We start from the raw sequence: 19,040 nt of genomic DNA on the forward strand, positions 1-19,040 counted from the left end.
TCCCTAGGACACCGAGAGTGCTTTTCCCTATGTGGGACATAATGAGGCCAGACGGGGGGCTATCAGCCGCGGTTACACTGGTGGTCGCGGTGGAATTTCACTTAGGTTGCATTTGGCAATGCCTTCGAGCGAATGTGAGAGGTGCTGCTGGAACTCCGGGCGCCCTGGCATGGCACCCAGGCACGGAGGAGTGGTCTTGTCTTTCCTTTCTGGAGGAAAAAGAGTTCTTGGAGTGCTTTGAATATGAGGGCTGAGGTACAAGAAGGGTTTTGAGTCAAAAAGGGGGATTGGGAGAAAGCCACCCTTGTGGCTTGGTTTGCCGTGTGGTTTGAGTCGGTTCACTTGATCATCATCCCCATTCCTACGTTTGTTGTTCAGTCCCGACTAACTTGTCAGCACTTTTGTACATCATCTTTTAAATGTGTCGGTGGGTTTTTTCTTCTTTCCCCGGGAGTTTTTTCGGCCATGGAGCAGAGGGGATTTGACACTAGGGCGACGACTGGATGCAGTCTGGTGGTTGTTCCTGGTATCGGCGTGCAGCTGCTGATGTGTTCAGTATTTATCTCAACTGCTGGTGTGAGCAAGCTTAAAAAAAATCACCCCTTTCCTTATGGGCAAACGGAACGTGGGGACCCTGGTCTTGTTGGCGTGTTGTTTGTTTGAGACTCTGCAAGCAACAGAGGTAATGCTTTCTGCAAGGGTCTGTACAAAAACGTAACAGATTTGGGTCAAGCCTTCTGTAGCAGCCGAAGCAGCGTAGCTGACATTTCACCCTTGCTGAGTACTTTCTGTATTAAGCTCAGTTTTCACTTCTCAAAATTGGCGCTGGCTGGGTTTTTTTTGGTTATTTTACTGACTTCTCAATTCTCCTTACGCATTTGTTAAGAATTTCTGTACTTAAAAAAAAAAATTAAAAAATCCCGACCTATTTAGGTGGTCTTTGGAGGAACTTGGTTCTCCTGTTGTGCCTGGAAACTATAACAAGGATCTGTGGATTCACTGTTTTGTTCTGAGCATCTTGCTTTACATGGGAAAAAATGCCATAGCTACATATGAAGTTCAGAGCGTTCCATCCTCCTAGTTGCACTCACAAGGTATTTACTGACAGAAGTAAGGAGGACGTGGACAGAAAATCGCTGGCCTAGGCAGCTGTGAGTCTTGGGGAATTTGTGGTTCTGCTGCTCGGCTTACTGCAAATCGTGGGAGTCTGCTTGTAGGTGGCATCCCGGCACGGGCTAAGACGCGGTGTTGGAGGTGGTGATGTTCATTGCACGTTATTTCTTAATGAACGCATGCTGTATCGGCAGCTTGAAGGCAATATCCAGGGCTTGGTGCAGCTCCAGACTATGGGAACTTCCCTGCATTTATTAAAGGGCTCATAGCTCGGTGCTTGTTTAGGTTCATTGAGAATATCACAGGGATACTTCTGCTGCATATTGGGAACTTCTGCTCGTGAGGCACCTGCGCAAAAATGCCATAACACGAATCGGACGCTGGTTTTATCCCCATCATGTTCCCAGTGTGAGAAGCCACGATCTTGTTTTCACAGCCGCGTTGGGCGCTGCCAGGAGGTGTAGGAGCATCGCATTGCAGGGCACAGCGGGATGGGAGTTGGAGAGGTACGGCGGTAGTTGGGAATGTCCATTAAAGTCCAACCCCAGTTCAGGCTAGTAACTTCAATCTTTTTTAAAAAAGCACTCTTCTGTTTAATAGCAGCATGAAATAATTTTTATGCTGGTACGTTCTCCCAGGGTTTTATTTTCAAAAGCTTTTATTTGCATGGGAAAGTGTGTATCCGCTGGTGATATCCCTTATTCCTGCAGGCGTTGTTCCAAATGTCAGCGTAACTGTTAGGTATTGGGTACGTCTGCGAGAAATACTAAACCAAAAGTTAAGATAGGAGCCAATTCAGGAAGATCAAGTTAGGAGGGAGAGGCTTTGTTTCCCTACTGGGTGTAATCAGTCACGAGTCGTTACTCACCACCTCTTTTTCAGCATCCTTAATGGCAGGAGCCAAGTCTTAAGACAGAGAAGCTGCTGCTTCATACACGTTAGTATCCCTGCTCATTAAGATGCTTTGGGGTTTTTTTTGGTTGGTGTTTCTTAAATCATTAGCAAAGGACAAAATGCCTTGGCAAACCTTACTTGACATTGGATTTGAAAGACTTTGTGGTTGGTAGTGAGAGTGTCTGAGCTTGCACTGCTCCGCTGCGGCCGAAGTCGCTTCGCCGAGGCTGTAAGGGGTTTCTTGCCCAGGTGCCCAACTGGGTAAATCAGCCCAAACGGAATCACGTGCTGCTGCTGGACTGTCTCTTCCAGTCAAACCAGTTGAGAACAGTGCTGAAACCAGTTGAGAACGCCGCTGCTGCGTCAGCAAAGCCGGGAAGAGAGCAACTTGGAAACGCTTTGTTGTTAAAATAACGGATGGGGTTCTCAGGATGAATATAGTAGCAGTAATAAGTTCTCCAGTGCCTTTGTGAAGACCTTGCTTGTGGGATATTCGGTTCCATAACACTAATCTTCCCAGGAATCTAGTTGGAGTGAGGTAATCGTTTTATGAAGACTTAAAAGTCTTTGTTGTCCTGTTTTCTAAACTTGGTACACATCAGTTATAGGCTTTTAATATTTTTTCATCATAATAAAAAGTATTGAGTTTGTCTTCGACGTACCGTGATAAGGAGCATGGAAGCTATCAAGTTGCAGGTCTCTGTGATTTTTTTATAATTTATTTGTTTGTGCGTGTGTGTTAAGGTTTTTTCCCCACCCTTGCTGGGTGGAAATTCCAGACAAGTGGGGAAAACTGTACAACGTAAAAGAAGAAATGAAATGTATGCAACCGCAGGTAGACGCATGAAGGAGGGAATGAAAATATATGAGAAAGTGCTAATTAAATGTGTGCTTTTGCCTCTAAATCTGTGCAAAGCCCGTAGTGCCTTTGTGCCAATACAGATTCATGCAATTCTTGCAACTGTTCCTCGGTAGAAAGAGGATCGGGTTATTGCCTGTGGGGATGTAGTAGAAGAAAATATTTGTGACTCCACTCGCCGTTTGTCTGTAAGCTTTGCATGAATCACTTGCGAAGCGTTAAAAAAACCAAACCAACCAACCAACCCCTTAATCCTTTACCATGAAGCGGGTAGCAGTTGTCCAGGTAGAGCCAGCTCGTTCGAGGTTTCTGTGAAACGAGCCCGGGTGTATAAGCCCTGCTACCTCTTGGTAACAGCTATTGGAGTAGGTTGGAGGTCTGGGGTGGTTTTTTGGGTATGGACCTGAGCAAAGCAAGAGGCTTAGAGGAGTAGGGAGCTTAAATACTTGGAGGCTTACGTGGCGCGCGTAGGGAGGAATTTGAAGGGACAAAATCGCAGTGAGAAAGCTCACGTGAAGGATCACATGAAGCCTGGCAATTTTCTCTGTCCCCATTACCAAGCTAGCTGTAAACCTTTTTCTGGTTATGAGATGTTCTTCACTCTTTACCCTTTAGATTAAGGAAAAACCCCGAGCCCTCGGTATTAGACAAAAGACCGATGCGGCGATCGTGCCTGGCTTCAATCTCTGTGTGCAGGTAGGGATTCTGGGGAAGTCAGAATCTGGTTCTGGTATTTGCATGTGATGGAAACTGCTATTAACTAAATCACTGCACGTGCAGCTGGGTTCTCATCTGATTCCTTTTCAGACATGCTAGAAATAGAACGAGAAAATACTCGCCGTATTAGCTTGTTTATGTGATCTTGTTAAGCAAAGCGTTTTCTACAAGTTCCGAGTTATGCAGCTGCGCCAACATCTGCGTTTTAAGCCCTACAGAAAAAAAGGAGAAGGGGGTGACGGTCACGGAGTCCCGTTGGTAGCACTCCGAGGTGAGGGTGCGGTAGGGTCCGGGGAAGCGTCAGAGACGCGTCAGTCCACCTCTGCGCCGTGAGCTCCAAAAAACCAGACTCCTGAACTTGCACAAAGCTGCAACACCCGCACTAAAAGGTGGAAAGCTGTAGGCGTAGCACGTGGGGGAAGCTGGTGGCGGGGAGGGCTTTACTCTTGCGATAGCGGGGGAGATCCTTAAGTGAAGCTCCCTGTTGCTCCGAGCAAGCAGAGGGAGGTGAACCTGATGGTGCTCGTTGTCCCTCCCTCTTTGCCGCCGCCAAGGAGAGGAGAAATCCCTGCTGAATCCAAAGCAGTTGGTCCCTTCAACCCAGGTACGTGGGCAGGACCCACGGAATGGTGATTTTCTGCTGTTTCGGGGTGGCAGTAATGCTTAGCCGTAGGGGAAGAAGTGAACTTTGGTTTATGAAGAAAACCGCTCGCTAAAAACCAGCTATGTGAATAAAACCGTTTCAAAGGATGAGGCAGCTGTTGGTCCGTGGTATTGCAGTCTAGGGAGCTTTTGGGCATCCGCTGAATTGTTGCTTGTACTGGTATTTAGACTTTTTTTTCTTTTTTCTTTTTTTCCCTTTAAGCACGGTGACGGTGAATATGCTGTTTGCTAGCCAGCGCCAGCTCCTGCGGCTGGAGGAGGCTGGTGACAGCTTTTCCGTGGGAGGGAGGAGGTCCTAGTTGTATGTGTACTTTGCTCAGGACTTTGGCACGGTTGGCCTGTGCAGGGGAGCAGGGCCTTTCCTTGCACTTCGGACGTTGAACCGATTGCAAATGAGTGCTGGGGAGAGCGGGGCACGTAAGTAGGGAGCTGGAAATCCCACAGGGTTCAGACCCTCCGCGGCTCCGTCTGGCTTCGTTTTCTGGGTTTGACAGCAGGGAATTAGCGGGCGTGCTGAAACGAGTTTCCCTTGTCCTGCCTGCTCCTCTCCCAGGATAGCTACCTCCTCCCCGTGCCGTCAGCCATCTGCAGGCTCCCGGCGAGGAGACGGAGGTGGTGTCCTCATTGCGGCCTTGGCGAATCATCATGGGAACGACGGCGTCAAACCTGTGACCCACGCCTGGGCTCAGGCACATCACCGCTGCAAGATTGTTCATTTGGAGTGACGGTCCTAACGGAGTTAAAAGCTCTGTTTTACCTTATTTAAAATGTCCTCGGGGTGTCCTTTTCCTGCAACGTGCTGGCTTGTCATGCGTGGCTGCATTTCCCTGTTGGGGGGTTCTTCCGGGGGCTGGGCAGGAGGAAATTGAAGCAAATGCTGACGTTGCATAAATATCAAAAGTTTAGTGCTTTGATCTTGCAAATAAAATGATGCTTTTATCGCTTTTCTTTTTAGGATGTGCTTTACAAAAACGTTGCTTGTCTTAATGCAGAAAGAAACAAAGCTTCTAAAGCTTTACTGAAGCCTACCTTAATTTGACTCTCAAGGAAAAAAATGCTTTGGTGTGTTGCTTTGTGCAGACTAATCAACCCTTCTGACTTGCAAATCTCTTCCCACTATGAATTAAGTCCTGTATTATGCAAATCTCCCTTTCAGTTTTCCTTTTCTTATACCTTGATTTTGAATCTTTCCTTTAGATCATGGCTTGCATGACATTTTTCTTTCTTTTCCTTTCTTTTTGCTGTTTGCAAAGACTCTTGGGAGGATTTGACAGATGTGGTGGAGCAATTGCGCGATGATACTGAAGGTGCGTGCCACACCGACATCTTTCAGCTATTATTTCCACTGATGCTTGGCTTTTGACTTCTTATTTTGAGCCCGAGTGCAAAGTACAGCTCTCCTTTCCAGTGCCAGCAGCCGTGGCTTTCTGAACATGCTCGTCTGGTTGAACCAGGTTTGCAGCCAGAACACGCCGCACGGGTTGCACTCGGTGCGGATGTTTGGTTTCTGCTCTTAGCGTGTTACAGAAAATGTCTTTGATCACTCGATTGTATGTATTGCTCTGGCAAGTGTATTAATTTACATGTAAAATTGATATTGTGAAGGCTTTTCTTCTAAATTCTGGCAGCCCCTTCAATGGGTTCCATGTGATCGGTTTGGGTTTCTCAATTCTTACTGATCTGTGCTTTAAAAATACATGCATACGATGTTGCTTAAAAAAATGCTTTAGAAGTTTGTGGGTGTTTTTACTTGAAGTGGAGCTTCAAGTGAATCAATAAGGGGCTAGTTCACTTAGATTAAATACATTCTGAGACAATGATATTCCTGAGCCTGATAGAAACACAACTTAAAAACCTTACCCTGGAGAAGAGGAGGCTGAGCCCATATCGCCCCCTACAATTCCCTGAAAGGAGGGGGGAGCCGGTGGGGGGGGTGGTTTCTTCTCCCAGTAATGAGAGGAAATGGCCTCAAGTTGTGCCAGGGCAGGGTGAGGTTGGGCATGGGGAACAATTCCTTCCCCTTGGGGCTGTCAGGCACGGGAAGGGGCTGCCCAGGGAAGGGGTCGAGTCCCCAGCCCTGGGGGGATTTAACAGCCGGGCAGATGAGGTGCCAGTGGAGGGGTTCGCAGAGGGCGGTGTGTAACCTACCCCAGACCCCTGGAAGGGATGCGCGCAGCTGAGCTGGGCTGAAAACACCAGGTTTGGGGGCGGAAGATGGCTTATGAGAATTACGGCTTATGGGAAGTCCAACCTCTACTCCCTCCTCGCTATCCCTGGCCACGTTCTGGCTGATGGCATATATCACGTTACAAGAGTTCTGCGTTCAGGGCTACGGCTTGCCTTGCAGACAAGACATTGTGCATAAATTCTTGTCATGTTGAAATGGGAATTGTTTACTCTCTTGCTTCTTGCCTTTTTATGAGGAAAAAGTAATGATGACAAAAACAAGGCTTAAAATATGTTGAATGGTTTGGGTTGGGATTGATTTTTTTTTTTTTTTCAGTAAAGCAAAGCTACTCCCCAAGCTTCTTTCTAGTCTGTTTGAAAATAAATAATCTACTTAATTTTTTTTTTTGCACCACGTGTTAACCAGAGGCGAATTTCTGCTGGAGGACAATGGGGCTGATATTCAAGTAGCTGCTACTCGGAACCGCAACCTCCGACGGCTGAACTTCAGAGCGCCAGAAACACAACGCTGTTGCTTGCAAAGAATGCCTCTGCAGAGCCTCAGCTTGCTCTGAGCGCTAACGATCCCCAAACTTGCAAACGATGAGGGAATTTGCCTTTTAACAATATCATTAAGCAGTAACGCGAGGGGATGATTTCACGCGTTTTAGTCTGTGGTGCGTTAAGGTGTTGTGCCATGGGAGAAGCATGGGGTTTTTGATTAGGTCGAAAGTTGGCTGGTCCAGCTTTCTCAGGCTTTCTGTAGGTCTTTTCCAACCTAAACGATTCTATGGGAGACGGCCTCAAGTTGTGCCAGGGCAGGGTGAGGTTGGGCATGGGGAACAATTCCTTCCCCTTGGGGCTGTCAGGCACGGGAAGGGGCTGCCCAGGGAAGGGGTCGAGTCCCCAGCCCTGGGGGGATTTAACAGCCGGGCAGATGAGGTTCTGAGGGACAGGGTTTGGGGGTGGACGGGGGCAGTTGGACTCGATGATCTGAAAGGTCTTCTCCAACCAAATGGTTCTATGAAATGTTTAAAAGGTTGCAGCAAGATATGGAAGCTAAATTTCAAAAAATATTTCATGGATGGCTAGCGGTATTTCTCTACATGGGCCAAATTATTTTAACATGGCGATATCAAATTAGAAGCTAACGCTAGGGCTCTCGCTGTCCTAGACTTAGCAGCATAAATCCTGTTACTCTCACACTGATAACCCCAAAGGAGTAGGGTTAGTAGATGCATTTCAGCTCTTTTTGCCATGTTTTATTCCATTTTGGTCTAATTCTCACTGGTAGGATGTTAAGCGAAAGCTACATTTGTTTCTTTATAGCACAGATAAGCAATTTAAACATGAAACTTGGTAAAGCAAAATGGTGACATGAAAAGCGGAGCACGTTTATGTGACAGACTTGGGGTTATAAACAGAGCGTTAAGTATGAGCACCACTGCGAAGGATGCATCTGTCTTAAAAGCAGTCGTTGCGATTATTACGAGAATAATAACTGATAGTTAAGGATGGCAAGGGAATGCAGCTGGGTTTGGGGCTCGCTTAGGAAAAGCCTTCCGGTGCAAATAGTTTTAAGCATGTTTCTGGCAGAAGAAAAAAGCAAAGTCACCCGTGGCATAGCAAAATGTATTTGTGTCTGGAAACTCAGATGGTATAAATCTTTTGAAAGAGGATGTGTTGTGCAGAAGAATTGGTTTAGATGCTTTACCGACACCGATCTCTTGCTGGCCGTCTTCCGTGAGCGGAGCCTTGCGCTGCTGTGGTGCTGGGCGACGTGCCTGGGCTTCTGCCTCCTGGCCTCGTGAACACAGCAAGGAGATGCTCTCTCGCCCGGCACAACAGCTACTTCTGCTTCCCCAGCCCTTCCAGCCGAGGGCATATCCAAGGTAGTCTTTAAGGGGGGGGAAAAAAGAGGGGGTTGAGACCTTTTTTTTTTTTCCCCCATTAAACACTGAACATTTTTTTTTTTTGTATTAATTTTGTCGGGGTGGGATGCATTCAAAACATGTGTCTTGCCTGTTTTCACTTGTACCTTTGTTTCCCATGGCCACCACCCCATTCTGGTTTTTTTAAACTCTTACATGCCTGGTGTGTGCAGGAAGCCGTCCTCCTCGGCAATCCATCAGAGATGGATGGGTGCTTGACGTGGAGCGTGCTTTCCCCCTCCAAAGTCAACGTTAAGGACATGATAGCAAGTGCAAACGAAGCGACCTTTTAAACTCTCCATGAAAATGTTTCCTCTCTTAGGAAATCAGATTTCATTTTGGTAAGATGGTGTTAGTCCAGCTGCTCTCCAATTGATCCGCAGTCCCTCAGAGTAGACAGGTTGAATTTTGAATATAGAAGCAAAAAAAAAGAGTAGAATAAAACATCTTCCTGTAGAAGCAGACGTGCCTCTGCTTTTCACTTGTGAGTAGTCGCATCATTTTTAGTTTCATCGCTGCTTACCTTTAAGAGAGCGTTTCCATGATAGGCAAAATGTGTGTCACCTCATCCTTGAGATGGCAGCAAGGGGCTTGCGTGGCTGGAAGGCAGATGAGGCATTTGAACGTAAGGGAATGTCAGGACAGCTTCAGCTGAAATACAAGATGCTTAAAAAATGTATAATGATGTTGAACTCCCTATTTCGTTGTGCAGCCTTAAAGCAGCCTTCGTTTGCTGTTGCTTATTTGTTCATCGTGATTGGGAGACTCTGGGTCGCATAAACAAGGAAAAATCTTGGATGGCAGCTATTCCTCCCTCCCTGGCTTGCTTCTGCATGCCGTTTGGCTGGCAACAGCCGCCCTTACAGCTGGGGCGGGAGCAGGGAGCGTGTACACGTCTTGGTCACCTTGACCATGAGCTGGTGTGTTGGCGCAGACCCGCTGGTGTCGGTTTGAACCGGGGTAGCGGGCGGCGCGTGGTTGCCTGTAGCCCTCCGCAGCTTTGCCCGCAAGGATGGCGATTCCTGGTGTCCTCTGGGACTTGTGGCAAGAGCTGCCCTGTCTCTGCTCATGTAGGGTCCTCCTCGGGGGGAAGTCAGCACTTTGGCGATGCCACAGCGGATGGTGCGTGGGCAGGAATTTGGGGAGGGCAGCCCAGGACCCGAGGCTGCTGGGGGAGAAGTAAATGAATTATTCCAAGAAAAACACATGTGGTGCTGCTGCTTTTTGACTTTCCGTTGATAATTTGTGGAACACATACAAGTATCTTCAGAGTGGATGTCATGAGGATGGAGCCAGACTCTTCCCAGTGGTGCCCAGCGCCAGGACAAGGGGCCACGGGCACAAACTGAAGCAGAAGAGGTTCCAGGTGAACGGGAGGAAGAACTTGTTGACTGTGAGGGTGCCTGAGCCCTGGCCCAGGCTGCCCAGGGGGGCTGTGGAGTCTCCTTCTCTGGAGATCTTCAACCCCCTCCTGGCTGCTGTCCTGTGCCCCCTGCTCTGGGTGAGCCTGCTTGGGCAGGGGGGTGGCACTGGGTGAGCTCCCAAGGGCCCTGCCAGCCCCGGCCATGCTGCGATTCTGTGAATTTTCTCACCTTCTGCGTGGTGTGGTGTGGCAAAAGGGAGGCTAAGGAAAAGCCAGTTAAAATGATGAAAGTCCTTAATCTATCCAGGGATTTGCTTTCCACATTTATTGGAAATTATACATGTGTTCATGATTTCATAGTCTGAGCAGCTGGAACTAATGTCTCTCCTAATGGAATTTACTTAACGGAAACTCAGTGTGCTGGAGGTAGCTGGCTGGTTTGTTCTGACAGCGTTTCGCCATTAACGGAGCTCCGTTAATCTGAACACGGCACGAACTGTTCGCAAGACACCTCCATGGGCAGAAGCAGCCTTTCTAAGTTTCAGATTGCTTTAAGTTTGGATTCTTGATATAAGATGGATTCAGGACGTGGAGAACCCTGCTGAAATACTAATGAATGGGCATCACGTTGAGATTTGTTCACATCTACAGTGTTCCGTGACTCCCTGCATTTGATCAGAGTTCTATCAGAGTTCTAGTTTCTTCTTAATTCTTTTAGGGTAATTCAATATAAGGAGTGACGAAATGTATTGTCACCAGGTGAGAAGTACTTAGCCCACAGTCGCAGCTTAACCCTTTGAGATCGGGTATTGCACTGACTTTTTCCTTGGCTTTTAAGTACCTGGGTACATATTTTATCTTTTAAATAAATTACAGGATTCCTGAGATTCTTGGTACTTTGAAAACATCTTCATGGAAACTTCTCGGGAACCCTTTGCTTTTCATGCTGTTAGCGTGTGAATGATTGTGGCACAGTTGTACCCCTTTAGAAACCCGGGAGCTCAGTGCTTTAAGGGAACAGGCAGATGAGCTGATCATTCCACCCTCTCGTTTTAGTGGGATGCAAGTCCAGTTCAGTCCTGACCGTGTATATCCCATGTGCAAGGTTGCTGGTTAGACAACTCGTCTGTAAAGAAGCTGCAATTTTTAGAGAGAGTTTAGAGGAGGGCAGCAAGGATGATGGGGGGACTGGAGCATCTCCCCCAGGAGGAAAGGCTGAGGGAGCTGGGCTTGTTCAGCCTGGAGAAGAGAAGGCTGAGAGGGGATCTCATCAACACCTACAAATATCTCAAGGGTGGGGGTCATGAGGATGGAGCCAGACTCTTCCCAGTGGTGCCCAGCGCCAGGACAAGGGGCCATGGGCACAACCTGAAGCAGAAGAGGTTCCAGTTGAACGGGAGGAAGAACTTGTTGACTTTGGGGGTGCCCGAGCCCTGGCCCAGGCTGCCCAGGGGGGCTGTGGAGTCTCCTTCTCTGGAGATCTTCAACCCCCGCCTGGCCGCTGTCCTGTGCCCCCTGCTCTGGGTGAGCCTGCTTGGGCAGGGGGGTGGCACTGGGTGAGCTCCCGAGGGCCCTGCCAGCCCCGGCCATGCTGGGATTCTGTGTATAATAGCAAAAGCATCTTGAGAATTTCAGATTATTTCAGTTGAAATCCAAACCACATTGAAAGGCGAAGTTTAAGGGCCAAGATTTTACTTCTTAAGGTTTATGACATGGCACGTGTAGTAAAACACAGGTAGAGTTTTTGCCGTTAGAGACAGAAAGAGAAAATGGGAGAAGATAATTCACTCAGAGAATCTCAATTGCACATCAGGGTCAGGCTGTCGGAGCAGAAAGTGTCTGGGTTGCCTTGAAGCCAGCCGGAAAGCCTTAGTTTGTCAAAGTCATCTTTGCTTGCTTACCCTGCTCTTTTAGACTCAGTTTTAAAGGTGTGTATGTTGCAGTGCATGTAACAATGGTATAAATTACTTGGGATTTAATTTTTGGAGTAAATCTTTGGGATTTTATCCAGTTTCATGCTATATAACAGTTAAGTGGTTTGCAAGATGAGACTCTCAGATAAGCTGCATATGCGGGGCCCCATCACTCGCAACAGACTAATGAAGCAGAACCCTTTAATTAGCAAATGTGACAAAAACATTTTTCAACTCTTTAGACTGTGACTGCACGTTTTAGTCTTAAATGAAAGCATAGCCCTGCTTTTTCTTTTTCCCTAAGTGCTTTCATTAGCTCTTAAAAGCCTTGAAGGAATCTACTTGCCTTGGACGTGCTTGGTATGCCCCTCTATTATTCTTGTTTGTTTGTGGGTGGGCTTTTTTTTTTTTTTAATTAGGGTGGTATGGACCCCACTTGACACACGGAGCTCTCAGACTCATGGAAAACCGTGCCCCCTGCCTCAAAAACCATATGGCACCCTTGACCTCAGTATAGGTCTGTGTGAGCAGCAGCTCTCCATACCCTTAAGCAACCTGCGTGGCTTCCTCTGAGTATATAACGGAGCAGGACCCGAATTCTGAGCAGTGCCCTTGGACTCTACCATAATTCAAACTAGCTAATAACCGTAGCCACAAAGTGGCATTCTCCATGTAGTTGTCATGTATGGTTTCTGTAATTCTGCACGAGCAGTTGATTTGCCACCTCGGCGGAGTCACACGCCGCTGCGGGGCAACGTCGTCGTTAGAGAGGAGAGGAGGTCTCGCTGTCTCCCTGTTCCCTGCAATTCCCCTGACAGGGAAGAAGAGAAAGAAGCTGTGATTATTAACAAGGCTTAAGTCAAGTCTTGGAACTTTTGGGTATGTTCAGGAGGCAACTGCTCAGCTTTTTGAAAGGGTCTGAGCTCGCTACTGAGATCAGTGTGCACGGTGTGCATACGCATAGGAGTTTTTCTTCAAAGCCTGGCCAGGCAAAATCATGTTCAATTTAGGCTTCAAAATGTATTTACACAAAAAATAAAAAAGTCTATTTGTTTCTTTTACCACAGCACCGTTGTCTTTTGAGCTACGTATAAAAATTGCCTCAAATAATTCAAACCTAGTAGAGATTTCCGCTCGTGTATGTGTCGTGGTCAGAAGCACGGATATACTGTAGGTGGGGTTGTGCTACCAGAAGTACTGAGGAGGGGGTCGATGGGGGTTTTTTTACTGGATAAGTTTGTTCGGGGAAGATTTTTGAATCACGGTACCGAAACAAAGCACGATTCTGTGACAGTAGTGGTCTGTGGTAGGAGCAAATGCTGTAGTGATGTTCATATGTTCTTAAAGGGCAACTGTGATGGATGGTGGTGGTCATTAGTTTTATGCGGAAGTACCTGGAAGAAAATAATGCAGAAGCTTTTTTTAATTGCAGGTAAAAAATTAGTTTTTGCAATCGTGTATAATATTACGTCTGCCTTGGTTTTTTCCTGAGCCTGCATTCCTAGTAATGGTGGCTGTTAGCTGCATTGCAAATTGTAAAATGGATTGCAAATCACAGAACAGGTGATCTCCCCAAAATGTACATGCAAATCTCTCAGCTTAAAATAGAGCAGTCCTGCAAAGGCAATAAAAGTCACCCACTAAATTAAATCCTTCTACAGTCCGATGCTGCTAGGAGAATTGCATTCCTAAATGAGTACTTTGAGGTTTTCTAAACTATGAAAATAAATTGTGAACGCCTAATCTTAGCCTTTTTGTAAGACGGGAGCCAAGGCAATCGGTGCTTGACGAGCATATGGTCAGTGAAACAAAACTGTCCGGGGTTTTGATCGCTCTTCCCTCAGCAGTAGAAGATTGGGTGGAGGCAGAGGAGCAACTGGACTTGTTTGCGCCTTCTCTGAAGAAGGCGGCGTTTGTCCATGGCAGCAGATGTGGCCTGGAGCATGACAAGTCGGGTGGCTGTTGATGGATGGCAATTCCAGCTGGCATTGATCAGCACCCCTTTAATGCGGGGTACTGCAGTATTGCTAGTGCCATGGCCGCAGAGCTAGGGCCGAGTCTCGCTTCGAGTCGCCAGCAGCATCCCCGATAAAAGCAGCCTGTCCCCTGGCAGGCAGGCCACCCAGAATTAGGCAGCCCCAAGGAGACCTCGCCAGCTGGGGTGCCAGCCAGCCTTGGCGCCGTGGGAACCTGGCAATGGCGTGATGCAGCAAATCCGCCCTTGTTCCCAGGTTTAGCAAATGCTCTCTTTTGATTCCCTTTCATAATTTCTCAGGTTCTTTGAGGATCTTCCTGTCTCCACTTCAGAAGTTGCTTTTTGTCTCCCAACCCTGAGGTGCCTTTCGGTGTCTCCTTCTGTCTGGCAAAAGGAGATTCAGTTGCACGGTAGCCGTTGCCCCTCTTCTTGCCTGTTTGAGATTCAGCCATAGATTACTAAAATCAAATACGGCTGCTGTTTGCTACCTGCTGCTGGGCCTGCGGTGCTCTTCAACCCACAGGAGAGACCCGAGGTTGGAAGTGGGAACGATGTGGTTTTTCATGGTTCTGTGGCTCTAGGAAGTTTTGCTCCTTGCTGTCTTTTTGGCCAATGGGTTCTGACGAGATGTCTCATTGTAGTGGCAGCACGTTGAGGTGACGAGGAGTTTGCATTCGAGCAGCGGGACTTGTCAGTATCGGTGTCGCGATGAAGCAGGGCGATGACTTGCGTCATCAGGACAAGTCCTGTAGAAGACTGCAGTAGTCTCAGGAGAATACACCCCTTGGCCTCTTTTGGCTAAATTGTTGCATTTTAAATTGCAAGAAATCATTCTTCACAATTTTACTGACAAGAGGAGGAGGACTGTTATCAACCCAGACAGCTCAAGCCCACCTGCCTAGTAGAGATTTGATGTTTACTCGGTGGCAAACCTGCTGAATACAACCCCAGACTTGTGCAAGGCTTCACTTAGGGGCTGGATCCACTGAGGATAAGGGTTGCATCTTCCCCTCCTCCTTCACTATGGGCTTCCTCTGTCTCTCTTTCAAACACCTCTATCTCGGCTGTCTGTATGTTGAGGAGACGGAGCCTCCCAACGGTCAAAACCAGCTTGAGAACACCCTGACGGTGGTGGACATCGCTGGGTGGGTCTGGGTGGTGGTACTCCACAGAACCAGCCGGAACAGCCGTTCTTCCACTGCTTACGTTTCTAGATACTTTATTTCTTCCTTCATCAAACTTAGCTATGCGCTACCCTGCATTTTAAATAGAAATCCATCTCTCTTCGTTCGAATTGAAGGTTTTCAGTCTCTGATATTTACTTGCTTGTCAAATGCAAGCATCCTTTGTCAGTATAGCAGATCAAGTGTGGACCCCGTGCTTAGCTATGTAGTCTTAGATGTCCTCTGGTCGTGTTTCTGCTGCCAGGGGTACTAAATCGATTCACGAAGGTGGTAAATTGACTCACGAAGGTGGTAAATTGGTTCACGGGTCCATGGCCGTTTATAGGCAGCCCTAGGACAGATGTGCCTTACAGGGTTATGAAACTGCTTGTGCCAAGGAACTTTTGCTCAAAAATTGGGTGTGAGATTGCAGGTGCAACGGATGCAGACAGAAAGCCTGCAACTGATGCAACACCGTTTTCCTAGCGAGAATTTTTCTCTATTACTGTGTATGCCAGGCCTACAGCTTAAGCACACTTGACTTCTTGTGGTCGTAGGACGGTTTTGCTCTAGTTAGGGGACAGCGCTGTTGTAAACGAGTTTGTTTCTTGAGGCGTTGGAAATATGCTGGTGGTGTTTGGGAGGAGAGGCGCTCTGCGGAAGGATAGGTGTTGGTGTGGGCACATTCTCTGGGTCATGGAGCGGGAGGCCTGCAGGCAGGGGGTAGGTTGGGAAACGGACGTCTGTTATCTGTTTCTTGCAACTAGAGAGTGTAAAGCTCTGAATATTCATAATATGGTAGAGGAATAATGTAGTCTTGGAAGTCCTGTGCACGTTGGGAATTAGAGCAAGCTGTCAGGGGAGCCATGAAGATCAGCTCTTGACCGTTAGCCTTAAAAACCAGTAGTTTTGAAAAAATGGAGAGAGAGAATTGGGAATTGGCTCCTTGTTACATCCAAGGGTGTTAAAAAAAAAAAAAAAAAAAAAAGCGATGAGAATTAAATAGCAAGACTGGGAAGATGGGTGTGTTGCTGGATTAAGTGTGAGCGGATGCAAGGTTATCTTTAGATGGAAGAACAAATCACGAGTGGCGAGTTCTTCCCAGTTGGTAGTTGCTGGATGTAGCTGGGGATTTGAGTTGGAGCGAGTGATGGCCATAACATTCAGTAACGCGTTGTCGAGATGTAAGCACGATATTAGTAGCTGCCCTCAAATTTCAGTAACGCGTTGTCAAGATGTAAGCACGATATTAGTAGCTGCCCTCAAACTTTTGTTCCTTGAAAATGTAAAGCTTTTGTAGTTACTTGAAGTATTGAGGCACCTGCAATGTGATTTATCACCTATTTCCATGTCATTGTGGCTTCGGGCATGAAATGCTATTTAATTTTGATTTTTCTCAACAAAAGGCCTGAAGAGAGTGCCTCACATGAAACTGTCACTGCCCCTGAAAATGTCTTCAAAGCTGAGGGACAGAGAGAGAGAGATGGGATATCTTATTGTATCAAAAATAGCTTCTGTTACTCAACAGTATTTTTTCTTTTTTTTTTTTTTTTTTTTTTCATAGATCCTAATTATCTCATGGCTAATGAACGCATGAACCTGATGAACATGGCGAAACTGAGTATCAAGGGGTTGATCGAATCGGCGCTTAATCTGGGCAGGACGCTGGACTCCGACTATGCACCTCTTCAGCAGTTCTTCGTTGTGATGGAACATTGCCTTAAACACGGCTTGAAAGGTACCTTGCTTGAGAGGAGTCCTCCCGGGCTGTTTGTCACAGCGTAGGAGCGATAAAGAGCAATCTTGATTTAAAAATCTAGTTTTGTAACCTACAGTAGACCAGAGGGAGTCTGAGCAGGGTCACTGCTGGGATCGCAGTTGGCTTGACAGGCCACAGGATGGGGAAAAAAAATCTGCTGAAGGTGTAATGGCAGGTGAAAAGTTCACGGTTGTTGCAGGCGCTTGCCGTTGTTAAAAATGCTTTTCAGATGACTCAAGTATAACAAAGTGATGAGCGATAAAATTAGCTCCTCGGCAAACTTGAGACTCCCTTTTTTTCTGTGCTTCCTCATGCTGTAGGGACGCAATAGTCCTCTTGCTAGAAGAGGAACTGCAGCACCGAGGTCCTTTCTCGAGAGTTCTATCAAAACTGAGCACTTGGGCTTTGTGCAGCTAATGTTTTGTAAGCTGCTTTCTCACAAAGCGAGCGGAGCCTACACTTAAATATGTAATACAGAGTCACAACTAAAATTGCTGAGTACCAGTCTACTTGTCTTGATGTGCTGCCCTTGCGTGATAGTAGCTTGAGATGAAAAGCAGAGGCTACTAAATGCCCTCTCAGCACCCATACGTACGTCCTGCGGTGCTTCGTTGGTAGTCGTGTTCGGCGTGACGCACGGAATCGGCGATTCCTCTGCTATTAAAGGTAACATTCTGCAAGGGAGAAGCGTTCATATTCCTCAGCTGCTTTGTTTATCCCTTCGCCAGTGAAGTTTGAAGTTAATGGAGTTCTCTGTCTTCTCACTGCTGCTGTGAAGTAGCAGTAAGAACTATGGAAGAAGAAAATGGATGTCCAGCTTCAGTACCTAGGGGCCAGTAGAAGGATCTTCTGAAGGAGGAAAGGATGCGCAGAGAAGCTCCTGGCAGCTGTGGAGAAGGAGTGGGTTCAAAGTGGTGTGGTCCTTTTCCCTGTAATGGGATGGTCAGCCAGAGAAAGTCACTGTGCACACATCAAGTGTAACTTAGGGACAGTGACAGCGTCCTCATAGAAATTTTGACCTCTAGCAGCACGTCTAAGTTGCTGGTTATCACCTGATGTTGTTGTTTTGGCATATTGGGGACGTACGAAATATATTCTGGAACCTGTCTCAAGGTCCTGTTGCCTTATTTGACTGACACCAGTAATTGCCACATTCGGGCGTAAAAAAAGTCATCTTCAGTTCTTGCCCAGCAGCAGTCCCAGAAGATCCTTTCTGGCGATTTTTACCTACTGTTCATTCACTTCTTGACCGTGTTTGAGAATGTATTTGGTCAGCATGGGCCTAACAGGCTCATTTCATATCTTTTTCTTTTCTAGCCAAAAAGACTTTTCTTGGGCAAAACAAGTCCTTCTGGGGACCTCTCGAACTAGTAGAAAAACTTGTTCCTGAAGCTGCAGAAATTACAGCCAGTGTTAAGGATCTCCCAGGGCTGAAGTAAGTACAGTCTTTTACTGCATGAGTACATAATATTTTAATTTATTTTAAGAAGGATCCTGAAGAAGGGCAAACGTAACTTTAAGGAATGCACCTGCCACCTTCTGCCGATAACAACGGGTCATTACTCTCTTTTATCCTTAATTGAGGAACTGCAGAAGGAGAGGATAGGTTATATTCTTGCTGTGTTGTGTGGGGGGTGTTACGGGCAATGGTGCATTTATTGCTAGCACGAAAGGAGCGGCGATGTGTCTCAGAAATGGGAACAGCCTTTACTGACTCTCAGAAGCCACACTGAAGAAGCAGGGAATTGGAAGGAAGGTGATTACGGGTAAAATAGATTTGAGGCTGATAAAGGTAATTTTTCTTTTAAATAAAAGGAAAAAAAAAGCCTTTCAGCATATATTGCTTTTAAAAATTTCATAGTAATTTCAAACATGACATTCAGGTTTGCTTATTCCATGCTAAAGAGAAACTCTAAGAGGCTTTCAGCCTGGGGAATGGAAAAAAGGTGTCAGAAAGCTTTTGTCTGAGTAGCAGGACTAAGGATTAAATCTTCTTTGGTGAAAGAAGAGGTGACTAGATGGAATAGCAGTTTATTTCGTGTTAATATTTAGCAATGTAGCTATGGGCAAGTGCTTTTACTGGAAATCTGTGCAGGACTTCTCCCAAAGCGGCGTGGAGTGCCAACAGTGCTGTGCCAGAGCTCCTGTTACCTTTTCCCGTTCTAAAAGAATATCGAAGCATTAAATAAATTGAAATAAATAACGGGTTTAGAGTAAGTTTCAAAACCTCAGCCTTGTGTTCATTCGTGCCAAACCTTGGGAAGTGTGTCATGTCCTGTATTGGTGAGGTCAAGAATGGGCAGTAATGAAGGCAGCGTTCGTGGGCGGTCGCTGCTTACATTAGTTTTGACAATGAAGTGCCCCACGTCCCATTTGGTATAAAACAGCTGATTGACTGCTGGACATGGAAAAGAAATTTCCTTCTAATGGGAATACTTCTTCACCGAAAGGGTTGTCAGGCTCTGGAAGGGGCTGCTCAGGGAGGTGGTCGAGTCCCCATCCCTGGAGGTATTTAAAAGAAGGA

The 19,040-nt window shown here is 46.8% G+C and overlaps 1 protein-coding gene across 4 annotated transcripts in view; it reads left to right on the top strand.

Moving 5' to 3' along the window:
• RUFY3 (RUN and FYVE domain containing 3) overlaps positions 1 to 19,040 on the top strand; it is a 53,717-nt gene that overhangs the window by 8,553 nt on the left and 26,124 nt on the right. For all 4 annotated transcript variants that reach the window (XM_035893113.1, XM_035893114.1, XM_035893115.1 and 1 more), the window contains exons 2-3: positions 16,322 to 16,495; positions 17,834 to 17,951. In XM_035893113.1, the coding sequence (XP_035749006.1) occupies positions 16,322 to 16,495; positions 17,834 to 17,951 (292 nt within the window). The remainder of the gene's footprint in view (positions 1 to 16,321; positions 16,496 to 17,833; positions 17,952 to 19,040) is intronic.

The sequence above is a fragment of the Egretta garzetta genome, unplaced genomic scaffold, assembly GCF_000687185.1.
Source record: "Egretta garzetta isolate BGI_Z169 unplaced genomic scaffold, ASM68718v1 scaffold224, whole genome shotgun sequence".
Taxonomy (NCBI): Eukaryota; Metazoa; Chordata; class Aves; order Pelecaniformes; family Ardeidae; genus Egretta; species Egretta garzetta.